The 25,748-nt window shown below is 36.3% G+C and overlaps 1 protein-coding gene across 4 annotated transcripts in view; it reads left to right on the top strand.

Moving 5' to 3' along the window:
• Cep290 (centrosomal protein 290) overlaps nucleotides 1-25,748 on the top strand; it is an 88,124-nt gene that overhangs the window by 47,888 nt on the left and 14,488 nt on the right. For all 4 annotated transcript variants that reach the window (XM_006513526.3, XM_006513527.3, XM_006513528.3 and 1 more), the window contains 17 exons: nucleotides 1,371-1,482; nucleotides 2,001-2,456; nucleotides 3,491-3,655; nucleotides 4,549-4,656; nucleotides 4,901-5,035; nucleotides 6,115-6,381; nucleotides 6,982-7,089; nucleotides 7,807-8,006; nucleotides 9,482-9,695; nucleotides 10,940-11,077; nucleotides 13,293-13,514; nucleotides 13,818-13,940; nucleotides 15,929-16,074; nucleotides 16,382-16,537; nucleotides 18,976-19,099; nucleotides 22,636-22,770; nucleotides 24,170-24,256. In XM_006513526.3, the coding sequence (XP_006513589.1) occupies nucleotides 1,371-1,482; nucleotides 2,001-2,456; nucleotides 3,491-3,655; nucleotides 4,549-4,656; nucleotides 4,901-5,035; nucleotides 6,115-6,381; nucleotides 6,982-7,089; nucleotides 7,807-8,006; nucleotides 9,482-9,695; nucleotides 10,940-11,077; nucleotides 13,293-13,514; nucleotides 13,818-13,940; nucleotides 15,929-16,074; nucleotides 16,382-16,537; nucleotides 18,976-19,099; nucleotides 22,636-22,770; nucleotides 24,170-24,256 (2,896 nt within the window). The remainder of the gene's footprint in view (nucleotides 1-1,370; nucleotides 1,483-2,000; nucleotides 2,457-3,490; nucleotides 3,656-4,548; nucleotides 4,657-4,900; nucleotides 5,036-6,114; nucleotides 6,382-6,981; nucleotides 7,090-7,806; nucleotides 8,007-9,481; nucleotides 9,696-10,939; nucleotides 11,078-13,292; nucleotides 13,515-13,817; nucleotides 13,941-15,928; nucleotides 16,075-16,381; nucleotides 16,538-18,975; nucleotides 19,100-22,635; nucleotides 22,771-24,169; nucleotides 24,257-25,748) is intronic.

A 25,748-nucleotide genomic window follows, 5' to 3' on the forward strand; every position in this document is an offset into this window, starting at 1 on the left:
CATTTCAGTTTGTATTCAGTTGATTCCTTTTGTTGTCTTACTGCTCTAGACAGGGCTTCAAGTACTATATTGAAGAGATCTGAGGAGAGAGTGGACAGCTTTGGCTTGTCCCTGATTTTAGTGGAAATGCTTTAGTTTCCATTTAATTTAATGTTGGCTATTGGCTTGCTATATTGTGTTTAGCTATGCACTTTGTATCCTTTTTGTCTCCAAGACTTTTAGCTTGAAGGGGTGTTGTATTGTTGTCAAATGCCTTTTTGGCATCTAGTGAGATGATCATGTTTGTTTGTTTTAAAGTTGGTGGATTACCTTGATGGGCTTTTGTGTATTGAACCAACACCGCATCCCTGGGAGGAAGCTTGCTTGATCATAGTGAATGGTGTCTTAGACGTGTTCTTGGATTCAGTTTGCAAGTATTTTATTGAGTATTTTTTTGTGTCAGTATTTGGAAGGGAAATTGGTCTGAAATTTTCTTTGTTAAGACTATAGCCTCATCAAATGAGTTTGGCAGTGTTTCCATTAGCTCTTCTATGAAAGTCTGGTAGAATCCTGCACTAAACTCTCTGGCCCAGGGCTTTTTTTTTTTTTTTTTTTTCTGTTGGGAAACATTTAATAACAGCTTCTATTTCCTTAGGTGTTATAGGACTATTCAAATAGTTTACCTGATCTTGATTTAGTTTTGCTAATTGGCCTCTCTAGAAAAATCAACTGTTTGAAGTAGATTTTCGAGTGTTGTGGAGTACAGGCTTTTGAAGTAAGACCTAGTGATTTCTTGAATGTCCTCAGTGTCCATTGTTATGTCTCCCTCTTCATTTCTGATTTTGTTAATTTGGATACTGTCTCTCTGCCTTTGAGTTTTGCTAAGGGTTCGTCTATCTTGTTGATTTTCTGAAATAACAACCTCTGGTTTCATTGATTATTTGTATTATTCTCAGGGAGGTAGGTTTCTCTTGTGTTCCCAGAGGGCTCCTCTGGACCAAGGAGCAATGCCAGAGCTAGGCAATGGACCTACCATCTTCTAAATAAAATAAAAAGTATCTTAGGAAAAATGTGTGGGAGGAAGTGTTCTCTGACATCCTACGTTTATAGAATGTCATATATTAAGTGAAATTGGGATCATGACATATGTCATTATCTTTCAAAATGTATATATTATGCTATACTACAGGTTAAAGACTTTCCAGAGTAGAAGATGTTTTTGATCACATATAAAATTAGGTTTCATGAAATAGTTCAAGAGACCTTTGAACTCTTTAAGTTTGATACAATGAAGAGACTCAAAAACTAAATTGCTTTTCTAGATGGGTATCTCAAAATTGGTGCTTTTGGTATTTACTGAATTGTTGCTTAAATATGTTATCACTTTCTAGGCTGAGAGAGATTTCAGATATTGCCAAAAGACAAGTTGATTTTTTGAATTCGCAACAACAGTCCAGGGAAAAGGAAGTGGAATCCCTCAGAACGCAGCTGCTGGACTTCCAGGTGCATATGGTGTTAGCTCTGCTGTTTAGTCTGTTGCTTGCTAATCTCACCTGAGATATTGCTGTTTGAGGGTAGTGCTATCCAGACATTAGTGTAGCAGTAAAACGGTGTTCCTGTTGGTTGGGACTTTAGAGAACATCTTTCATTTGAAATACCTATAGATGCATTTCAAGGCTGCTGGTCGGTTAACACACTGAGGAGGAGTAATTAGTGAATCTTTAACACACTAAGGAGGAGTAATTAATGAATCTTTACTGACTATTTTCTCTTGTATGTATATGTAGTTTTTCATATATTCCATGTACTGTAGTTTTTAGAGGATTAAAAGGTGTTCATTGTATATAGCAGAATTGTGTTGTTAATGTTATCTGTGAATTATAAGGCAAAATTAGAAATTTAAGTATGCTTCATTTGTTTGTTTTTAAATCTCATGTGCCAGTGTTTTAAAATTTATTTACTGAATTATGACTTTGAACCCATGACGTATTTGTTGGTAAATATGTATTTTTTACTGCTAGGCACAATCTGACGAAAAGGCTCTAATTGCCAAATTGCACCAACATGTTGTCTCTCTTCAAATTAGTGAGGCCACTGCCCTCGGTAAGTTAGAGTCAGTTACGTCCAAACTCCAGAAGATGGAAGCCTACAATTTGCGCTTAGAACAGAAACTGGATGAAAAAGAGCAGGCGCTCTACTATGCTCGTTTGGAAGGTAGAAACAGAGCAAAACACCTGCGCCAAACCATTCAGTCGCTTCGAAGACAGTTCAGTGGAGCTCTACCCTTAGCACAGCAGGAAAAGTTCTCCAAAACGATGATTCAGTTGCAAAATGACAAACTTAAGATAATGCAAGAAATGAAGAATTCGCAACAGGAACACAGAAATATGGAAAACAAAACACTGGAGTTGGAATTAAAATTAAAAGGCTTAGAAGAATTGATCAGTACTTTAAAGGATGCCAGGGGAGCCCAGAAGGTAAAACTTGATCTGAAATGTAGTAGTATTCAGTGTTATACTGTAATATAGCTCTTAGTCTGTAGCTGTGTAAATATGCTTAATATGCATCTAACATACTCATTGGGTAGCTTAGATTTTCTAAATTGGGAATTTAGGAGTTCATAAGCAAAGATCTTTAGGAAAATTACTCTTTGTGTATAAAAACAGAATTTTAAATATTCTAGAAAAGTCCAAAGATATATTAAGTATAATAATTTTAAATGACTTATAGTCATCAGTTGATTGCTACTTTGCACAAATATTTCCTGTTTGAATTGTTTGTTTTTCTGTGTTTTCACTTTTAGATATTTCTTGTGTATACTGTGAGTTTTCATAGAGCTCCATTGTACTTTTTAAAGATTAGCCTTTACTTCCATTTGGGAAGAGTTGAATGGTAAATAACTGTCTTGCAGTTAAGTCCTATTCCCTGTGCTAGAAATAATTACAATTTCCTTTTTTAAAAAAATATTTCTTGGGTGGATTTCTAAAAATGAACTCTTTGATATACATACACACGCAGACACACACGCACACACGCATGCATATAATGAGTTGTGGCCACTCTCACCTCTCTGTTTTCTCCTCCTTTCCCACCCGGCACCATATCCTCCCATAAATCCTGACCCATGTTTCATATGTTTCTGTTGTCATTCTGTGACCCACTGAGCTTCCTCAGCACCATTGACGTGGTCATGGGTATGATGCTGTCCACTGGAGCATGGAAAAGTGACCAGTGACGCCATCATTGTAGAAAAGGCTAGGATTTCTGTGTTTAATCTGTAGCAATGTGTCAATAACATGACTGCAGTCAGCACTTAATAAACAAGTGACAGTGAATGAGAAATTGATAGCAAATGTTACTAGGCTATTCATTTCGAAATAATTTGAAGAATGTTTTGTTCTAATAGTCTACATACTTTAGAATATTCTATGGAAATTCTAAATAGCTTTGCCATTAATTTCGATTAAAATCATAATCAGTAATGTAGCATTTATGTTTATATATAATTTAGGTAATCAATTGGCATGTGAAAATAGAAGAACTTCGCCTCCAAGAACTTAAGCTAAATAGAGAACTAGTCAAGGGTAAAGAAGAAATCAAATATTTGAATAATATCATCTCTGAATATGAGCATACAATCAACAGTCTAGAGGAAGAAATTGTTCAGCAAAGCAAGGTTTCATTTTCTATTTATTTCTGTTCTTTCTAAAGCTTTCACGCTCAGATCACTGTATTTTAACTATGTTGTTGTGACTAGATAATTAAGTATAGTTCCCATTATAATGAGTAACAAAATAACCTGTTTCTTGCTTTTTAAATTCCCAAACATGCAAATTTACTTAGTTGTAACAGAAACTTACTTGGTAAGTTAGTTTTTATTTTGATATTGGTTATTTTATTTCTTCAGTCTAGTTCCTCCTGGATGTCAGTGCTGATTTAGAACACAGCATAGGGTAGAGAAAGATGCTTAAGTGACAGATAGTGCTCATAAGCACACTCAGCACACAGACTATTCTATTCCCCACTCAGATCTCTCTCTCTCTCTCTCTCTCTCTCTCTCTCTCTCTCTCTCTCTCTCTCTCTCTCTCTCTCTCCCTCTCTCTCTCTCTCTCTTTCTTTCTCATTTGAGATACTTTATGTTTTGTTCCCATTAAGATTTCTTATATAGGGAGCATTTGCTTTCATTTTCTAAAGAGTGTTTGCCATCCTCTGATGTGCTATGTATTTGTTTGTTATTTCCTGTTTCCCTCTTCCTGGGATATAATTTCCTTGGAGACAGGAATTAAGTTTTGTTTATTGCTATGCTTGCCCTGCTCCATATAGTGCTTGAGAAATGTGTGTCATGTATGTGGTTAGAATGGATGAATGAATAGGTACATGACGGCTGAAATTCTGCCTCTGGGTTCTTAGGCAAGTTGCTTGACCATTGAGTTTGCTTGTTTTTCCCATAAAATAAGAGTGATAGCTGAGGATAAAATAAGCTACAGGTAAAATGAGAAAATGTTTATACGCATGCTATATGCTCATTGTCACTGGATATACCTAACAAAAACAAGTGTCATTTTTTAGTTCCATGAAGAAAGACAGATGGCTTGGGATCAAAGAGAAGTTGAGCTGGAACGCCAGTTAGACATTTTTGATCATCAGCAAAATGAAATACTCAGTGCAGCACAAAAGGTATCAATAACTAATTATATTTGCTGCTTTGTACCATGGCTTAAAGCATTACTAACTAACAGATAGTCTCTGAATTCAATATATTTTGAACTTTAGGATGTATGCTTTATGTGAATTGTCATGAGTTTCTTTGTTTAAAGATAAGTGAAATTTAGTTTACTAATTTTTATACAGTTAAAAGAAGATTTAATATTGTTTTCTCCATATTACAGTACAATTTTTAAAGCATATTATTTCTCCATAGTTTGAAGACTCTACAGGATCAATGCCAGACCCCAGCTTGCCTCTTCCAAACCAACTTGAAATTGCTCTAAGAAAAATTAAGGAGAATATTCAAGTAATTCTTAAAACACAAGCAACTTGCAAGTCACTAGAAGAGGTAATTGGAATAATTTGCATTTTGATTAGTATATTACTGGGAATGTTTTTAGAATTTTTAAAATATTTATTTACGTTAATTAATTAAAGTGGCAGAGTTTTGCTAATTCCTCTCTTTATTCTTATATACTATTTCTAATGGCTGATAATAGTCCATGTAGTTAATTTGAATTTATAATTCATTTGTTTACTTCATTCTACTTTGAGACATACTAAATAGGTAATAAAAGTTATTTAATTGAAGCTTTATAAACAATATATTGCCTTTTGTTAACTACTATTTTCATTGTTACTTATTTTTGTCACTTATTTTACATTATATGTTATATATCTTTGCTCATTTTCTTTGTGAGTAAAAAAAGTTGAAGCAAATGAAATTATTTAATCTATGAACTGAATTTCATTAATTGTTGGCAAATCAGCTCATTAAATTATTCATAAAGTAATATAAACTGAATATCACTTAAATTTTTAGTTTCCACCTAAACATATTAATTACAAGTACATTTACAAAGAATTTATCATATACAATTTTGGCTTTTTGATCAGTTCAGGAAAACTAATTTAAAATTTTTGGTTTATATGAGCTACCACTAAATCATGTGTTTTAAAATATCCGTCTTAATCTTACTGAAGATGAAACTTCTCTGCTTTGGCTTGGTAAACTTCCAATCTCAACACAATGATTCACTGGCCTGTGCCCCTGAAATCCCAACTGTGTCTCCAGTGCTCTGCCTTAGTGCTCTGTGACATCAGAGGGGTGATGGGACTGCACTTTCTTTCCAATTCTACCACCACCACTCATTGTTAGTTCTAAACTGCAGGATATAAGTAAAGTTAATTAAATTTTGTGTCTAACCTAACAAAGTTTTGACAAGTGATAATCTTATGAGCAACTTAGAATACATGCAAATAAATGTGTCACATAATAATGTTAATAAATAGAATTTTATTGTCAACTGGCTATTATAAATAAGTGTGAAACAGCTGTTTTGCTTGTAAGCAGTCTTAAGTAAAATTTATATGAAGCATTTTAAAGGACAAACGGTGCTGAAATAATTTATTGTGTCTTTGCTGTAGAAACTAAAAGAAAAAGAATCTGCTTTACGGTTGGCAGAGCAAAATATTCTGTCAAGAGACAAAGTAATCAATGAACTGAGGCTTCGATTGCCTGCCACGGCTGATCGAGAAAAACTTATAGCTGAGCTAGAAAGAAAAGAGCTGGAGCCGAAATCTCATCACACAATGAAAATTGCCCACCAAACTATTGCCAACATGCAGGCAAGGTTAAATCACAAGGAAGAAGTATTGAAGAAATACCAGCACCTTCTGGAGAAGGCCAGAGAGGTATTTTGTCACGCTGCTTTCCGTCCTGAGTTTTTCTGTCAGGGGCAGAAGTTATTTTCTCTTAAAGTGGTAGTTCATTTTTGCTCTCACATGATTCTATATAGGAATTGCTGCTTTTATATGATTGGATTACAGATCTGTCAGTCAAACTGGCAGCTTGTGTTTGTGTGTCTCCCCATTCGACTGAGGTAAACAGGAGCAGCTCTCATGCAGAAGCTGGGTGGTTAGGAAAGATCAGGTGAACGTTGAGTAAACCGTGAAACAATAAGGTAAGTGGTGCTGCCACAGGAGTGACTAATGGGAATGTACTTTTCTAGAGCAACAGGAGAGATATTTAGTATTTTAAAATCTTTCTCAAAACAAATTAAAGGTAATGGATACATGTTACTCTATTACTAAGAATAAATTGTAATGAAAGGCTCCAGTGGCCAAAATGAGCACATGCCAGCAGAAATATATAATGGTCTAATATACATATGCATGCAGAGATTATCTCTTCTGTTTCAAGGTTTTAGAAATTTAAAGATCTTCTAAGATCTTTTAGAATGTGAATGTATTTCAGTCATAATTTATGGTACAACTTCAACTGTCTATGAACAGGAGCAAAGAGAAATTGTTAAGAAGCATGAGGAAGACCTTCATGTTCTTCATCACAAATTAGAACAACAGGCCGATAATTCACTCAATAAATTCAGACAGACAGCTCAGGTAAGATTCTGAGAACTTTGTGTTCTTCTTTATTGAGATTTCATATCACACAATTTAAAATCCTTTCCTCTTATGTCTCACAGTAGAACATACCTCACCCTTTTCTTGCCAAAATCATCTCCAGAAAAGCAGCTCTGATCATGAAAACAGGATCATTTTCCTTTTCTTTTCAATTCATTTTACTTGTAATTCATTTTTTTTACACTCCATATTCCATTCCCTGCCCCTCCCCATCCATCCTCTTACTGCTCCATATCCCACACCTCCTCCCCACCCCACCCCATCTTCATGTGGATGCCCCACACCCCCACTCCACCTGACCTCTAAACTCCCTGGGGCTCCAGTCTCTTGATGGTTAGGTGCTTCATCTCTGAATGAACACAGGCCCAGCAGTCCTCTAATGTATGTGTGTTGGGGGCCTCATATCAGCTGGTGTGTGCTGTCTGTTTGCCGCCTTTTGATCATTATGTTCTTACTGTGCAAAGTGGCCCTTCTCGTAACCCACAGCATTAGGCTCCTCGGGCCTCACTCGTTAGTTCATGCTCATAACCGTGCATTGCACTTAGACACTGACTAAAGATAATAGTCTATACCTCGTCTTCCCTAGTTCGTCTTTTCCTCTTCAATTTCAGACTTTATTGACTCATAAAGAAAATTGTAGGATGAGTCATAGTCTCAAATTGACTTTCCCAGTACTAATATGTTTGTATCTCATAGGATTTACTTAAGCAGTCTCCTGCTCCAGTTCCCACCAACAAACATTTCATTCGTCTGGCCGAGATGGAGCAGACAGTAGCAGAACAAGATGACTCTCTGTCCTCACTTTTGACCAAACTAAAGAAAGTATCAAAAGATTTGGAAAAACAAAAAGAAATCACTGAGTTAAAAGTCAGAGAGTTTGAAAATACCAAACTACGGTAACTTTTACAAATCTTTTTAAAATAAGCATATGGAAGTTATGCTATGATAAAGCTTGTACCTGCTGTGTGAGCTCCCTCCTAAAGCCTTGATGTGCATTGTCCCATTGTGTCCTCAGGAACACCCGGGACTCACTGCTTTATAAAAGTAAGGCCCTAGGAAGGCTCCAGAGCGTGACAGAGTGGACGTGGGGAGAAAGAATCACACTGTGAAACTAGTCACTCTTCCTCAAAAGCCAATTTCTTTTCTTCTTAGAATCTTATTTTTAACTATTTCCACTGTCCTCTTTATCCTTTTTAAATGAAAATGGCAGTGTTTACTTGGGCTCCTTCAGAGTGGTTAAGTGAAGTCCCCATGGTACAAAAATAACTTTAAGGGGCTAGAGAGATGGTTCAACGGTTAAGAGCATTGACTGCTCTTCCAGGTTCAGCCTGAGTTCAATTCCCAGCAACCACATGGTGGCTCACAACCATCTGTAATGGGATCTGATGCTCTCTTCTGGTGTCTCTAAAGACAGCTACAGTGTACTTATCATATAGACAGATAGATAGATAGATAGATAGATAGATAGATAGATAGATAGATAGATAGATAGATAGATAGATAGATATAGATATAAACAAATAAAATCTTTAAAAAAAAAGTAACTTGAAAATTGTAAATTCACATAGAAGTAGCTTTTCCTCAAACGTCTGAGATAGTCTGTGATTACAACCAGGCTGAGTAAATGTTAAAGTATTTGCTTTTAGGGAACTGTAATAACAGAGTATTCACATTATTATATTAAAGATTACAAGCATTACTCAGCCTTCTTTTGAAAATAGCCTTTAAAACAGAATTGGTATGAAATTGTTCAGTTCCTAATCACAGACCACAGCCTGGGCCTCAGGTCCTCTGTGACGGAAGTGAGAATGTTGGCCCACTTAGGGTTCTGTCCCTTTCTGATGGCCCATTAGAACTTTGACTGTATACTCTTGGACCCAAGATACCTCTCAAAAACTTCCCACACATTTGTGAGTATGTAAGTAGCTGCCACTTAAAAGTTTATATATTTTTGTATACTAATCTGATGCCATGTACTGGATTTCAAATTAGGTTTTTATCATCTGTTTTCATTTCTTTTATGAGACACATCTCACTCTAACCCAGGCTGTCTTAGCTAGAGCTCACTGGACAGTCTACGCTGTCGTTGGGCTCACTGTGATCTTGTGCCTTAACTGGCTCAATGCTGAGATCACAGGAATGAACCCCCATACCATACTGAAGACTACTTAGGCTTTTGAATCTAATTTTGAAATTCAGGAAATAACAAAGTTCTGAAATAACTTGCATGTATAGTCTTTTACCACATAAAACTCTGTCGTTGTGGCTTTATACTGTTATAAACTTGTTTTGTTTTGTTTTGCTTTGTTTTTGAATCAAGGTATTACTTGCAATACCCAGCCTGGTAAATACATGTGCTTGTTTATCTCAGGCTCCAAGAAACTCATGCCAGTGAGGTAAAGAAAGTGAAAGCAGAGGTAGAGGACTTAAGGCATGCTCTAGCCCAAGCACACAAGGACTCCCAGAGTTTAAAGTCTGAACTCCAGGCTCAGAAAGAAGCAAACTCCAGAGCTCCAACAACCACAATGAGGAATCTTGTAGACAGGCTAAAGAGCCAACTAGCCTTGAAAGAGAAGCAACAAAAGGTAAGTGCCCGACAGCTACCAAAGAAAAAGGCCTAGAGATCTGGAGATCTGAAAAAGGCCTACGAACCATTGACCAACCAAAGAGTACACATGGAGGGACCAATGGCTCCAGCTGCATATGTAGCAGAGGATGGCCTTATCTGGCATCATTGGGAGGAGAGGCTCTTGATCCTGTGAAGGATCAATGCCCCAGTGTAGGGGAATGCCAGGATGGGGAAGCAGAAGAGGGTGGGTGGATGGAGGAGCACCCTCATAGAAACAGGGGCAGAGGGGATGGAATAGGGGATTTGTGGAAGGGAAACTGGGAAAGGGGATAACATTTCAAATGTAAATAAATAAAATATCCAATAAAGAGAAAAAGAATGCTATTTGTAATGTTGTTGCATAGTTTTTTCACATACTCTGCACTGCGCTAGTGCTGTTTTAAAATGCAGATATAGTACAATTTATTTATGTGTGGTGATCTGTTAAATATTGTAAGAAAGGAAAAGAAGTCTTAGCCCCATTATTTTCTTACTTCCCATTGGTTCTCATGTTACAGAGGCAGATTTGAACACATTAGAAGATTAGTGGTGATATGGTGTAAGAAGGAAGAGAGATGAAAGGGTGTGGCCACGGTGTCTTTGTGTGAGAACTGGTCAATAGGTTTAATAGGATATCGTAGTTTTGCTTTGTTTTTTTATTTATCTCAGAAGTAGCAAATGGTTTAGAAGATGGTACACTTTCCCCACCTTCGTTCATGAGTTTTATGGGCAAGTATTATATACAGTGTCTTATAACATTACTCATCTACTTAAATTCAATTTCCACGTGGAGGGGTCTACTGAGTGAAGTTGCTTTTTTTTTTTTCTTTTTTGCTAAATGAAGAAGGTAAACTTGGAAATTATCAAACAAAGCATGCTTTCTTTTCCAATAGGAATTGCTTGACTGAATTAGTGCTTGGTTCTGAAAATAATCGTCAGGGTTTGTGAAAAGCTGGTAAAAGTACAAGGACAGTCACTTGAAAAAGCTCAGGAGTTTGTGAGTTACCTTTGATTAAGCACATTCCCTGCGATAATCTCGTCTTTGTGTAGCCGCCTTGTGCCGAGAGCATAGGCTAGAACTGCAGTGCCACGTGGAAGCCACTTAGGATATTGCATCTAATAGGACAGCAGTAGAAAGCCATACTGCCTGCTTGTATTCTGTTTTGCTCATACACAGTGTCAATTTCCCACTATTTTTTTTTTTTAATATTGTAATTTTAGGCACTTAGTCGAGCCCTGTTGGAACTTCGGTCGGAAATGACAGCAGCAGCTGAGGAACGTATAATCGCTGTAACTTCTCAAAAAGAGGCAAATCTCAATGTTCAACAAGTTGTTGAGCGCCATACTAGAGAGCTAAAGGTGAGCACCAGATGTGTATTAATGTGGCCAGACACCCGCGCACGCCAGAGAGCTTGTATTGAACTAGTGGCTAATTAGACAGGTACATACATAGTTTTAAACACTATGTATCTTTATGTTATTCACGTATGGACTATCATCTTGCGGAGTTTGAAAAGATAGACCATGATGACTTGTGCTTACTAAAAGGACTAATTTAAGAAACATTTTACTTTAAGAAAATTTTAAGACATTTTTAGTAAATTTTAAGCATTAACTGGGATTCAGGTCCAGCATGGGTGAATACTCTACTGCTGAGCTAAACCTCCAACCCTCAGAATTCTGTTAAGGCTGTTTGGTTGGAGTAATTTCAGTTTCACAGCAAAATTGAGAAGTCACACCGAGATCTTACAGATACACCGTGCACCAAATGTTTGCAGCTTCTTCTGTAGCGGGCATTCCCCACCAGTACGGCATGCTTTCTTACTGTTTGTGAGGCATTTCAACTGCAGAGCTAGCTGGCTCTGAAGCCTGGTCTTCCAATAAATTATTTTTATCAACATACTTCATCATTTTTTTATCTGACCATTAAGCTTAGTGATTAAATTTTTTTCCCTAAGCATATATTTCATAATAACTTGCAATTTCTCTATTTTGCCCCACAAATTTCACATAGTATATTGTGGTAAAATGAAAAATCTAATCAATTCTTTTTGTTGTTTTTTTTTTTTTAGTTTAATTTACTTTTGATATCTTTATATGCTTTTTACTATCATTAAATAGTTTGGAAAATAGATTTTCATTAATTTTTCAAAAATTGCCTATTGCACTTTTCAGTCATGTTGTCATAGTTAATAATAAAAAATTCTCTAAATAAATATATAAAAGGGAATAGTCTTTTCCTGATGTAATTTTATTATCTCTTCATCTGGAATGCTATTCCTGAATTTTATGTTTTCAAATCCTTCTTGTAAAACTTTCTCTGAGATGTTAAATTTTTCTTTTAAACAGAATAATAATTAATATCACCAATAAGATCATTTGACCTTAATAATTTATTTAATAAAATCTTTATACACTTAGTTGAATAAACCATAACAGGACAAATAATAATAAGGACATGTTTCTGCCTTGTCGTCGCATGTTTTTACCATTGTCTTTGTTCAGGCAGCTAAAGTATACACACATGCAGGATTATAAATGTTGCTTTTATTTCCGGAGATGAAGTGATGAGATGAGAATCACACACAAGCAGTATACATACACAGCTTGGCTGAGCCCAGAGCATTTCCTTCTCTCTTCTAGCTACCCCTAGACCTAGGCCTGGAAGCTTCTAGCCTCCATGCAATCTAATCTTCCAAGATGACTGAGTAAATCTGTCTTCTCTTAGCTTCTGACAGAATTGCTCTGTCTGGCCTCATACTCATTTTGGCAATAAATTCTAATCTTCTGGCTCCTTCTCATTCTCTGACCTGGTCTGTCTTCACCTGTGTCTAGCTTGTTCTGTTTGTAATCTGTCTCTGTAAAACTCCCAGTAAAACTGCCATATAAACACCACACACCAAACACCACATATACCTTTTTCTTCTGTCCCTGCTCTTAAGTAGTCTCTCTTCTTCCGCTGTCCTCCTGTGAGTTGGGTATATCCTGTCTGTCAAAGCTTTCTCTGACTCATCACTATGTCTTCCCCTCAATTAAACTTCACTTTCAAACATGGCTGCTTCCTTCTACACGCTAACATTACCTTCGTTGTCAGAAATTAAAGGTATACTAAGGGTCTGTCTGCATTCCAGCCAGATCATATCTTTGGATGTGATCGCTAGCCAGAGCAATCATGGTGCTGGATGAAAGTTCCTCTACAAGAGTCTGCTGTCTCAAGCAGTCCTTCCATGTCTTTATCTTCACAAGGATTTTACAACATACTTGAAGTCAAAGATTTAGTCTTATACTAACCTCATGCTGTTCATCCTGATCTCTTTTACCAATTGACCTGTAGTGAAACATTCTTTTTTTGTTTTGTTTTCTTTGTCTTTTCTTGTGGTTGTAGTTCTCTCAGTGAACTTGCTTCATTTGACATGAATGGAGAAAATATTGCAGCTTGTAGTTTTCCCTTGTGTGAGATATTTAAAAATTTATAATGAAATGCTGTTTCTAATGCATATTATTATGACCTCAGTTTTCTGTTGATTTATTATTAATACTTGAAGAAATTTGTAATACCTTTGTCTTTTATTAGTCACAAATTGAAGATTTAAATGAAAATCTTTTAAAATTGAAAGAAGCTCTTAAAACAAGTAAGAACAAAGAAAATTCACTAGCTGATGATTTAAATGAATTAAATAATGAACTGCAAAAAAAGCAAAAAGCTTATAATAAAATCCTTAGAGAGAAAGATGGAATTGATCAAGAAAATGATGAACTGAGAAGACAGATTAAAAGACTGTCCAGTGGACTGCAGGTAATTTGTTTTTACGTCAAATAATTTGTTTGATCTGTAATGTATAAGTTATGGTCCTCCCTCATTTTACAATATGTGCCAAAACTATCTCCAGTTGTTTGATTAGTTTCTTGAGAGGCCTCTGTTATAGTTTCTGACTATAGTGGGACATTTTTATAAGGCACAGTGGTAGCTTTCATGCTATCCTGATACTCAATGTCATATAGAAAGCATGATTAATCATAGCCTCCCAGATTTTGATAATTGGAATATTTAATGTCTCCTTTAATATTGTCATGTAAAGTTATATCTTAATGTTTTTAGAGCAAAACTTTGATAGATAACAAGCAAAGTTTAATCGATGAACTTCAAAAGAAAGTTAAAAAACTTGAAAGCCAACTGGAAAGAAAGGTGGATGACGTAGACATAAAGCCGGTGAAGGAAAAGGTATGTGAAGTGAACCCATGAATAGTCTTAGACTAAGTGAGGCGTGCACTGATAAGCAGGTGATTTACTCTGAGTGTAAGGGCCTCATACATACTGTGTATGGGCCTAAATAAGGCTGAGATGTCTAAGACAGATTTCTGTCATTTAGAAAGCTGCACTCCACTTGAAGACACACCAGAGAGAAACCTCCATGTCATTTCCTGATATTGGAGGGCCATTAGTGTCTCCTCACATCCTATGTAGCTCGTGAGTTTCTCATTTCTCCCCACTCTTTAATTGCCAGCGCAAACCCTAAGAAGGATTCCATCTCATGCTGCCCAGCTATTTTTTTTTAAGATTTATTTATATTTAAATACACTGTAGCTGTCCTCAGACACTCCAGAAGAGGGAGTCAGATCTCGTTATGGATGGTTGTGAGCCACCATGTGGTTGCTGGGATTTGAACTCCTGACCTTCAGAAGAGCAGTCGGGTGCACTTACCCTCTGAGCCATCTCACCAGCCCTGCCCAGCTATTTATGTATCCATCTCTTTCTCCAGCTAGTACTCAGGTTTCCAGAGGTCACATGACTCTTGGAGTACATTTTTTTTTTAAAAAGAACAATCAGTCAGGAAAGGTTTTTGTAATTTTTAAAAGGATACTTAGTAGCTGATTGAATAAATAAGGTTAGAATCTAATTTGGAGAAAAAATATTGTATGCTCTCTAGCTTTAGAGGACATTCTTTAATTTGACTTCAAACTCTACCTCCCAGCCTTTTTAGACATGACATCCTCATTTCCAGTAACCATGATGTTTCATAATATCTCCTGTATCATTGTAAATGAAATTTGGAGTCAATATAAACTTCTATGATTTCAAAAATGTTTTAAATGTACCAAATGAAATTAGAATAAGTATAAAAATAATTTACAAAGGAATTAACATAATACATTATTTATATATCATCATGTCTCTGATCTATACTAGATGAATATGGTAGTCATGTGCTTGTAACTTAGGTATTACTAATGTGAATCCTAAGCCTCAAAGATAAACTCTGCAAAAATGTATTCTAGTAGCAGTTTCCATGGTACCAGTGTTATTGCTGTAATTTGATTTCCAAAATGATAAGCAGTTATAATTTTCAACAAAATAACATTTAACCTTTATTTTTAAAAGGTAATTGTACTCTTACTAATTCAGTGTATAGACTGAAATTATAAATGGTAAAATGGAGTTAAATTATTAGTTCATGAAATTGTGAACAGAAGTTTTAACTCTATGAACACCCTGCAGGACTTTCTCAGAACATGGGACTATCGTGTATCACACAGCTTTCTTTGACTCTTTTATTGTAATACTAGCAACCCTAATCCTACCATCACCATTACCTGATGATCTGTTCCTGTAAGAACCTAGATCCTGCCTTTCCCATTTTTAATAGCACTTATCACCAGTTGACCTACTCCCTGCATTTATATCTTCTTCTCAAGTTTGTTCTACAAATCATCATTGTAATATTTGGTTCACATATACGTTCTGCTCTTTGTATCTACAGTAGTAGCTGGGCACGTGGTTAGCACAAAATAAATGCATGTTGGGTGGTAAGTAATGTGGATTTAGACCAGAGTGAATTACAGTAATAGAAAAGTGTCAGTTGTCACTCAGTAACAAGACTGGATTGGTGACTCACACACAATTAATTGTTCCTTAGAAGCTTACTTACATAAATCATGTATTTGAATTCTCATTTAACTTCTTGAGTATTTGTTGTGGTAATTTCTTTGGCATTAGAGTCTTGTCTGAAACTCTTATCTGTCAAGTGATGAGCCAAGTCTACTTAAATGGAAGTAGTTTTCCTAATAGTTTGCCATAGCTAAAGATTCTAGGACTTATATAACAGAATGAACTATTTACATATTATCTTGTATAGTTTAAAATTGTGCTTAAATATTTAAAATGAGGTGAAAAATACTGACAGTTTATAACACATTTGTTACTGCTTGCAGAGTAGTAAAGAAGAATTAATTAGGTGGGAAGAAGGTAAGAAATGGCAAACCAAAGTAGAGGGACTACGAAACAGACTAAAGGAGAAGGAAGGAGAAGCCCACGGCCTGGCAAAGCAGCTGAATACCTTAAAGGAACTTTTTGCCAAGTGAGCTAAAATTCATTGTAAAACTAATAATAGTATAAATTTCTATCTTGAACTTATATAGTTTATTTTATTTGATAAATGACAAATTTGCTAGTTTTGATTATCTTTGATTTATATTTTATCACCTTTCAAATGTACTATATTTTACCAAGTATGAATTATGTGATTTTTAAATACGTTCATGCCAAGAACAAAATGGTGCACTTACTTCATTAACAGAACAATGATGCCTAAACTGCAGTGTAATGAACCAAACAATAAAAGTTTCAAAGATACATTTGTTTTCATTCTTTATTAAATTCTACAGAGCTGATAAAGAGAAACTTACTTTGCAGAAGAAACTGAAAACAACAGGAATGACTGTTGACCAGGTTTTAGGAGTGCGAGCTTTGGAATCTGAAAAAGAGTTGGAAGAGCTAAAAAAGAAAAATCTGGACCTAGAAAATGACATATTATACATGAGGTAAGCCAGTGCATGGAGTTATGGTACCTATGTTGATGAAGAATTGGCTTATATACATGAAAATATAAATGTACTGCTTCAAGGATGGCTTGTATTGATTATCTTTGTCATGCACATGCAGCTCAAGAGTGAGCCTAGAAGGTCATAACCAACGCTTAAAGCCCTTGTTTAGAGCTCCTCGTGGTCATCTTTGTGATATTTCTGGTGTCTCTTGCCTTTGTTTCTTTGGGTGGAACGGGACTTTAATTAAACCCTTAAGTTATATAGTTTCTAAATGCATGTGCCTGAACAGGCGCAGAAGGGAGGCACAGAGGAATTTTTGCTGTACTCATTCAACAACTAGAGAGGAAGATTTCCTCTTTTAAAAAGGTATCAATTTTGGGTTCCTGTTGCCCACTCTGCCACAGCCACCATCTGTGGGCTGAGATGTGGTGTAACTTAAGAGGGAGTACAGCCTTAGTCACGTGAGTTTAAGGTTCTCTGTGAAACTAAGACTCTTTCACAGAGAATCATAGCCATTCCCTTTCTTGTTGAGTCAAAATTGGGCTTTTCTGGAACTCTCCTCAGTGCTGTTGGCCATCTTCATGTTTCAAATCTGAGTTCAGACCAAGTAGTAAGAGGAGAGGGTAAACTTTGTTTGCTATCTGATGCTTCTACTATTGTTCCAATCTAAATATATTGGTTTTCAAAGTCATAAGTAGTTGGCCCTTATGTTTGACTAAGATGAGATTGTATTCCAGCTGTGCAGACCTGAAGACCCCCACCTCCCACCCCATCCACCTATCTCTTAGAGAAGCCTTTCATACTTATTTAACTTCACTTCTTCTTGAAACCTATGTCTTCTGCAAAGCTATGGTCAGAGTAAGATAAAATCATACCATAGTAACACAGTATATAATTTTTATTTGAATCACTTCTTCCAAGATCTTTAAACATACGTGTAAAATATTTACTCTTCATAAATGTATACCTTTTTATTTGTCTTTAAAAATACAGTTAGTGCTTTTTAAAACAAAACATGAAACATAATTATACAATGAGTTGTTTGTGATGTTGAACAGCACGTAATGTTCAAATCAAGGTAGATAGACACTTATCTTTCCCATGCCGTTAAAGCATTCAAAATTAGTCCTTCTAAGCTTTTTTGTAAACTTGTTGACTATGTATTCGTTTTGAGAAATATCTGTTTATGTATCTCTTCTTTTGACATTTAAGAGTCTCCATACATTTTTCTTGATGTGTAGGTTGTCTTTTTGTAGTGCAGAGATTCCGTGTTAGATATAATCTCATTTTTATCAATTTTTGGATATTTTGTAAGTTTCTGTTTCTTAGAATAGTACCTTCTTGTTTACATTCATGAGTGTGTCAGTTTGAATACAGTGATGTGAACACAGGAAGTTGAAGTCTTCTAGTCAAGCATTCTCACCAACCTCTCACCAAGAGATAGAATGTATTCCTTGCAACATTCCAATTACTGTTTATTTTTTAATTTTCTTTTTTTTTCTTTCTCTTTGTTTATCTTTCAGTATTTTTTTTAAGGAATAATGTGATTAAGGAACTTTTTCTCTTGACAGGTCCAGTCTGGCTTTCAGCTATGGGCCTTTCCTTGTTCCTCATCTAAACAGATGCTGCTAACAAAAGTCTATTCGCCTCTCTCTGTGAATTTTACTAAAATTATTTTAATATTTTGAAAGGTCCTAGTACCTTTAAGGTTTCTTATTTTTCTAATGTGAATATATTGATAAGTAACTGGAGATGTCCTAGAAGAGATTTATCTTGTTTTCTCTCTAAATTCAGGAAGTTTGACTATCTGAATGTTATTAATCAAATACATAATTAATGAGAGGAAGGATATACTATAGATAAGTTTTTAGTAAAGATATAGAGACAAGTGTGAATATTAATGTTTTCACATTAAGTGTGCATTTACTTCTTAAATGGAGAAAAAAATCCTGAACCAAAAGGTTTCATAGATTTATTTGTGTCAGAGTATGGTAGGACCTGTAGCCAGCCAGTTAAGTTTGGACATGATATGACAACATTTAATGAAACGTTAGAGTCGTGTTGGATTCATGAGTTTTTTTGACAATGAAATTGATAGTATAGTTACTCTGTAAGCTTTTTAAAATAGTATTTTAGTCCTTCTATATAGTTCCATATAAGAAAATACATATGCTTTAAAAATGTTAATGTGTTTCTATAAATCAGACTTCAACTGATGGTATAAAGAAGTCTTTTGTAGAAGCCTGAGAGTAAAGGATGGATCATTTTTAATATAAATTATAATATCCTAATTTGTTTCTTGTGAACTTTGGAAGTTGAAAAAAATTTAAGTTATAGTATTGATATACACACTATATTTTTTTCTTTTCTGTATCATAACTTCATAAATTTTAGAAAAATTGAGGATCACATAATATTCTGGTTGTTGTTCATAGGACCCAGCAGGCTCTTCCACGAGATTCTGTTGTGGAAGACTTACATTTACAAAATAAATACCTTCAAGAAAAACTTCATACTTTAGAAAAAAAACTTTCAAAGGAGAAATATTCTCAGTCTTTGGTAAGTATGCATCTTTCCTTTCCTTAGTGTTAAAGGCGTAAAAGTGACATAAGATTCTTCCTTTAGCTGGACAAAAAATGTTAGCTCCTCCTTGTTAATGTTGACTGGCACTTTCCCTTTCACTCACTCATTTCTCTGATCCTGTCTGATAGGACAGTAGTTAATTTACATCCTCAAGCATTGTCTAACCTTCATTGCAAAAATCTGCATCATGGGCTGGAGAGATGGCTCAGTGGTTAGGAGCACTGAGTGCTCTTTCAAGGTCCTGAGTTCAATTCTCAACAACCACATGGTGGCTCACAACCATCTGTAATGGGATCTGATGCCCTCTTCTCGTGTGTCTGAAGACAGCAACAGTGTACTCATATACATTAAATAAATAAATCTTTTTTAAAAAAAATCTGTAGCAGTTCCAGCTCCAGTTAGAGATGCTGCTGTGTAGCCCTCACGTGTTCTGTAATGGTTAGCAAGTTTGCTGCATCCCCAGATCTTCTCAGATGTCTCCAGGTGCTTACCACCCATCCCATGCTGTTAGTGTGCTCAAGATACAAACACTGTCTTTCCTCAAAAATTCTTCAGCTAAAAAAGTATACAGAAGCTGGGCAGTGGTGGCACATGCCTTTAATCCCAGCACTTGAGAGGCAGAGGCAGGTAGATTTTTGAGTTCGAGGCCAGGCTGGTCTACAGAGTGAGTTCTAGGACAGCCAGGGCTACACAGAGAAACCCTGTCTCAAAAAACCAAAAAAAAAAAAAAAAGTATACAGAAAAACGAGACATGAACAGACAAAATGCTGCCACATAACCATACTTGGAACAAAAACTAGGAAAGAAAACAAATATCGCTGATGACTTGTATATGTATCTACAGATATTCTGTGATGTTACAGAAGTGTTGTAGATCTAACTGAACTAAATATGGAGGCAATACCAAATAATAAATCAATCAAATTTAAGTCAGCTTTGCAGATTTTTACCGTCAATTATAAAAATGTACCAGCTCCTAAAGCTAAGTAATTAATAATTTTGTTAAAATGAAAATGAGAAACATAAAAATGAGAACAAGAATAAGGCTGGTAAGGAAAGGCTGAAAGAAAAGGCACATGTAGCCAAAAATGTCAGGCACGTAATGTTGGTCAGGGAAGACCTGCTGAGGAGGACCATGCTGATATGGCACATATGTGTCGATGCTGCACAGAGGATGGCACATGTGTGTCGAAGCTGAACAGGGCAGAGAGGAAACTGGTGAGTCAGTCAGTCCAGAAAAGTACCCTCTTTTAAATACACTGAAGTCCTTTATCTCTTTACCAGCTAAGACTGCTTATAAAACGTCATATACATACACTATGACAATCTAACAAAGAAGGTAAGACTCATAAAAGGAAAAGGACTGATTAATAAACAGTTTTGTAGAAATTAGGACAATCTACACGGTAATATTTAAAAGCTTTCTTTTCAGAAAATAACAGGAAAAAGTTACAAATCTCTTATATAGTAAATACATTCATAATTAGATGAGAAATATGTTAAAATGCCTCCTTGGGAAATCTTCAGATATATTCTTTCCTATAAGTCATATTTAATCCTTTGTTATTAAGCAGTCATTGATACTGATATCATTAGGCAGATCATAACAGTACCAGAGATAAAATAGACAAACTAAAAGAAGAAAAAATGTTAAAAAACAGATTCAAAGATTTCCATGTCTGATGGAGACTTTAAAAATCATTGCAGATGCTAAAGGTGTCGGCTTTGTAAATTGCAGGACTTGCATTGTAGTAAAGATCCTAAGACTGAAAGAACCTGCATACGTGCTCAGGCCATGTGAATAGGCGGGGACCTGCTTCTCATTGTGGGCTATGCCTGTCACAAAACATTGCTTTCTTTCTTGCCATTCCATTTGTATCCTTCAAACAACAACAAATCACACCCAGGGCTGCCTTCTTGCCAGTGTCCTTTGTCTCAACAGCAGCAAAGATCTATCCAGAATGTCTTTAGCTTTGTATCCTTTTTATTCCTTTTTTATCTTCACTTCAAATATGTATTATATGGTATAATTTTAATAATTTGAGATATGTTATAAAGAAAGTCTAAGGTCTATTTCTACAATATTATTTTAAGCAGAGCATCTAGGGAGGTCCTGGCTTCATAGCCTGCTGAGCTAGTAGGGCGCTGGTGAGAAAGAGCCAGAGCCATGCTGACAACTGGTACAACGTCTGTTATATACACAGCAGTCCTAAAGCATCCTAACATTCTGATGGGCCAGCCTATCAGCCTACTCATTTCAAAACCTCCGTCAAAAAACATCCTCCTTAGCATCAAAAAATTAGCATAAATAGTAACCCATGGGAGATTAATGCCAAGAAAAAATGCAAATACAGTGTTTAATTCATTTCAGAGGACAAAAATTGGTAACTGTATCTCAAACTTGTGAATGCCTTCTGGAAGAAGAAAATGAGATGGTTATCTATGCCTGAGTCACAGAGTACAGCCTCCTTCTATGTTGATAAGTCTGCATCTAAGTTTCAAGCAACAATAGAAAATATTTGGGGGAAAAATAGGTCTTCAGTAAATGTATACAGACTTTCTAGTTTGCCTTTTTATTCTGTATACTATATATTCTGTAAACAAGCTTATAATAGTTATTTATATTGCTTTTATAATATATTAGGTATAAACAATCTCACCATGATTTGAAGTATATGGAAAATATATTTAAATTAGATACATGCATGCTATTTTATTTAGTGGTAGTAAACCCCCATAGAAGTAGAAGGGAAGTGTCCTGGAGCCCGTTTTCTTTGGATACTAAGAAACACTTGCCTATAAATGTCCCTTAAGTAGCAGAAGCCTACTGTCTACTGTCCTGTGAACAGAGTGCCCGAAGCCCAGCTGCTGCAGTGTTGTTGCTTTCTGAAGACTGAGATGAAAATCAGATCCGAGGCTTGCCACTTAGGCGACCATCTACTCTACAATTAATCTAAGAAAACGTGTTCATGTTTCTTTACTTAGAAGAAGGATAGTGTGAAGTCTCTTAATATTATCTTCCTACAATGCATATCTCTGTCCAAATTCTCTGATTTCCTCCTTGCATAGGAACCGATCTTCCTCAACCAGGGTTGACTCTAATGACCTCCTTTTAACTTGATTATCTCTGTAAAGCAAATAAGATCACATCTGAGATGCTGAGAGTTAGGAATTAGGGTTGAGGGGTAATTCCAACCCTCACAACTTGAATAACCTTTATTTTGAACTAACAAAACGAGTATAGGAAAGTTTAAACATTATGGGAGTGTCTGTGAAGTCACTGTATGCATAGATTTTTAAACCATATTGACTTTGCTTTCTGTTTTAATTTTTAAAAATGACCTTTCTGGAAGTTTTCTAATGTGTTTTAACTTGGTTTTGATTTTATGTAATACTTGCAATTTTCTCCGCACATTCCTTTTAGAAATTTCACTTTTGACAATGTTTCCTTATTCAGTATGTCTTTGTTGCTTTTATTAAATGTTGAACATACTCTAAATATTACTTTCCAGACTTCAGAAATAGAGTCAGATGATCACTGTCAAAAAGAACAAGAACTTCAGAAGGAAAATTTGAAGTTGTCATCTGAAAACATCGAGCTGAAATTTCAACTTGAACAAGCAAATAAAGATTTGCCAAGACTAAAGGTAAACTTGACTTTATTATAATGCCTGAATTCACCAAATTCACCAAATTCGTCACATACTTAAGTTTTCTTATATTACTTTCTGAATTGCATATACGTGACATCTTTGTGATGTTATATCCATTTCCTGATATATAAGAGTTATTTATTGAGTTCTCTACTTTGTGTCAGATATGCTTTAAGGTGCTAGAGAAGGCAGTCAGTTAAAGTCCACAGCTAATAAAACTTGTCTTCCAATGAGGGAGATTCCCAACCACAAGCAACCAGGTTACATTGTAAGAGTTTAGCCGACACAGAATGCTATGGGAAAAGAGGAAGCCCCATTACAAAAGGGAAGAGGGGAGGTCTGGCTTAGGATCATGAGAGGGTTCGCATTGAAGACTTAGTGGACAAATAGGAGGTGAGTCATACTGACAGTGAGAATGGAAGTGTCAGCTTCATGTGTTCCAAGGTAAGGCGATTATTTCTTACATTCCATTAGTAATTGTACTAACTACGATCGAAGTGTGACTCTAGAAGTATTACTTCTGATGTTAATGTCTACCTTTGACTTTTTATATCTTACCCTGTTATGGTTACAGCTTTCCTCTTTGCTAGCTGATTGTTTCAGACTTATTTTATAATCAAGAACATTAGCATTCTGTCATTTCCACTGGTAGTGATACAATTGCACTTACTGCTTTTCATTGTGATTGATACACCTAGTAACCAGAGCAGTGTCTTCAGTTCTTTTTCTGTCTACCAGAAAGATAAGTATCAAGGTATGTACGTTATGGCACAGCAAAGTCACACTGAGAAGCCTAAGTTTTGTAGTGTATTAAGGTAGTAGTTTGAAAAATAGTTATTGTTTTTATACTAATACTCTTTATCTACCATGTTGTGTTAGTTAGGGTTCTATTGTCTTAAACATGACCAAAAGCAACTTGGGGAAGGAAGGATTTATTCATTTTAAACTTCTGCATCACAGCCCATCAAGGTTGATCAGGGCAGGGACCTGGAGGACAGGGCTGATGCAGAGACCAAGGAGGAAAACTCCTACGGGTTTGCTCTTCAGGACTTCCTTGGCCTGCTTTCTTCTACAGCTCAGGACCACCTGCCCAAGGACACCCACAGTGAGCTGGAATCTTCCACATCAATCTTGCATCACAAAAAGACACCACAGACCTGTAGCCTGATAATAGGGAGGCATTTTTTTCTCAATTGAGGTTCCTGCTCTGAGTTTCCTCTAGCATGTGTCTAGCTGACAGAAATCCAGCACACATCTTTTATCAAAATTTCTTTTGTTTAAAGACACAATTGTTTGGTTCTGTAGTTGAGTTGTTAATTTAATTTTTTCCTCTTTTTTTCAGGAGCTATCATATTGTTATAACAGATTGCTGTTATTTTCTTTTACCTTTTAGAATCAAGTGAAAGATTTGAAGGAAATGTGTGAATTTCTTAAGAAAGGAAAACTGGAACTTGAGCGGAAGCTTGGTCAGGTCAGAGGGGTGAGTGAATGTCCTTAAGCAACTAGTGCCGAAAAAAGCCAGGCATGGTGGCGCATGCCTTTAATCCCAGCACTCGGGAGGCAGAGGCAGGTGGATTTTTGAGTTCGAGGCCAGCCTGGTCTACAAAGTGAGTTCCAGGATAGCCAGGGCTATACAGAGAAACCCTGTCTCAAAAAAAAAAAAAAGAACAACAAAAAAAAGAAATTAACACAATCTTTTTTTTCTTTCTTTCTTAGATATTTTCTTATTTACATTTCAAATGTTATTCCCTTTCCTAGTTTCCCCTCCGAAAATTCCCCCCCCTCCCCCCCCAATCCCTGCTTCCCAACCCACCCACTCCTGCTTCCTGGCCCTAGCATTCGCCTATACTGGGGCATTGAACCTTCACAGAACCAAGGGCCTCTCCTCTCATTGATGACCTACTAGGCCATCCTCTGCTACATATGCAGCTAAAGCCATGAGTCCCACCATGTGTTTTCTTTGGTTGGTGGTTTAGTCTCAGGGAGCTCTGGGGGTACTGGTTAGTTCATGTTGTTGTTCCTCCTATGGGGCTGCAAACCCCTTCAGCTCCCTGGGTACTTTCTTTAGCTCCTTCATTGGGGACCCTGTGCTCCATTCAATGGATGGCTGTGAGCATCCACTTCTGTATTTGCCAGGCACTGGCCGAGCCTCTCAGGAGGCAGCTATATCAGGCTCCTGTCAGCAAAACCTTGTTTGCATCTACAGTAGTTTGGGTTTGGTGTTTGTTTATGTAATGGATCCCCAATGGGGCAGTCTCTGGATGGTCCTTCCTTCAGTCTTTGTTCTATACTTTGTCTCTGTAACTCCTTCCATGGGTATTTTAGTCCCCCTTCTAAGAAGGATCAAAGTATCCACTCTTTGGTCTTCCTTCTTCTTGAGTTTCATGTGTTTTGCAAATTGTATCTTGGGTGTTCCGAGCTTCTGGGCTAATATCCACTTATCAGTGAGTGCATACCATGTGTGTTCTTTTGTGATTGGTACCTCACTTAGGAGATTCCACCTCACACTAGTCAGAATGGCTAAGATCAAAAACTCAGGTGACAGCAGATGCTGGTGAGGATGTGGAGAAAGAGGAACACTCCTCCATTGTTGGAGGGATTGCAAGCTGGTACAACCAGCTTCTGGAAATCAGGCTGGCGGTTCATCAGAAAATTGGACATAGTAGTACTGCAGGATCCAGTAATACCTCTCCTGGGCATATTCCCAGAAGATGCTCCAACTTGTAATAAGGACACATGCTCCACTATGTTTATAGCAGCCTTATTTGTAATAGCCAGAAGCTGGAAAGAGCCCAGATGCCCCTCAACAGAGGGATGGATACAGAAAATGTACATTTACACAATGGAATAGTACACAGCTATTAAAAACAATGAATTTAACACAATCTTTAGAATCAAATATTAGGAATTATTAAAGATGAGTACAAAATTAGACCCGTTTTGGCATTATTAGTACATCATAATCTCTAAGA

The sequence above is a fragment of the Mus musculus genome, chromosome 10 (assembly GCF_000001635.26).
Source record: "Mus musculus strain C57BL/6J chromosome 10, GRCm38.p6 C57BL/6J".
NCBI classification, from domain to species: domain Eukaryota; kingdom Metazoa; phylum Chordata; class Mammalia; order Rodentia; family Muridae; genus Mus; species Mus musculus.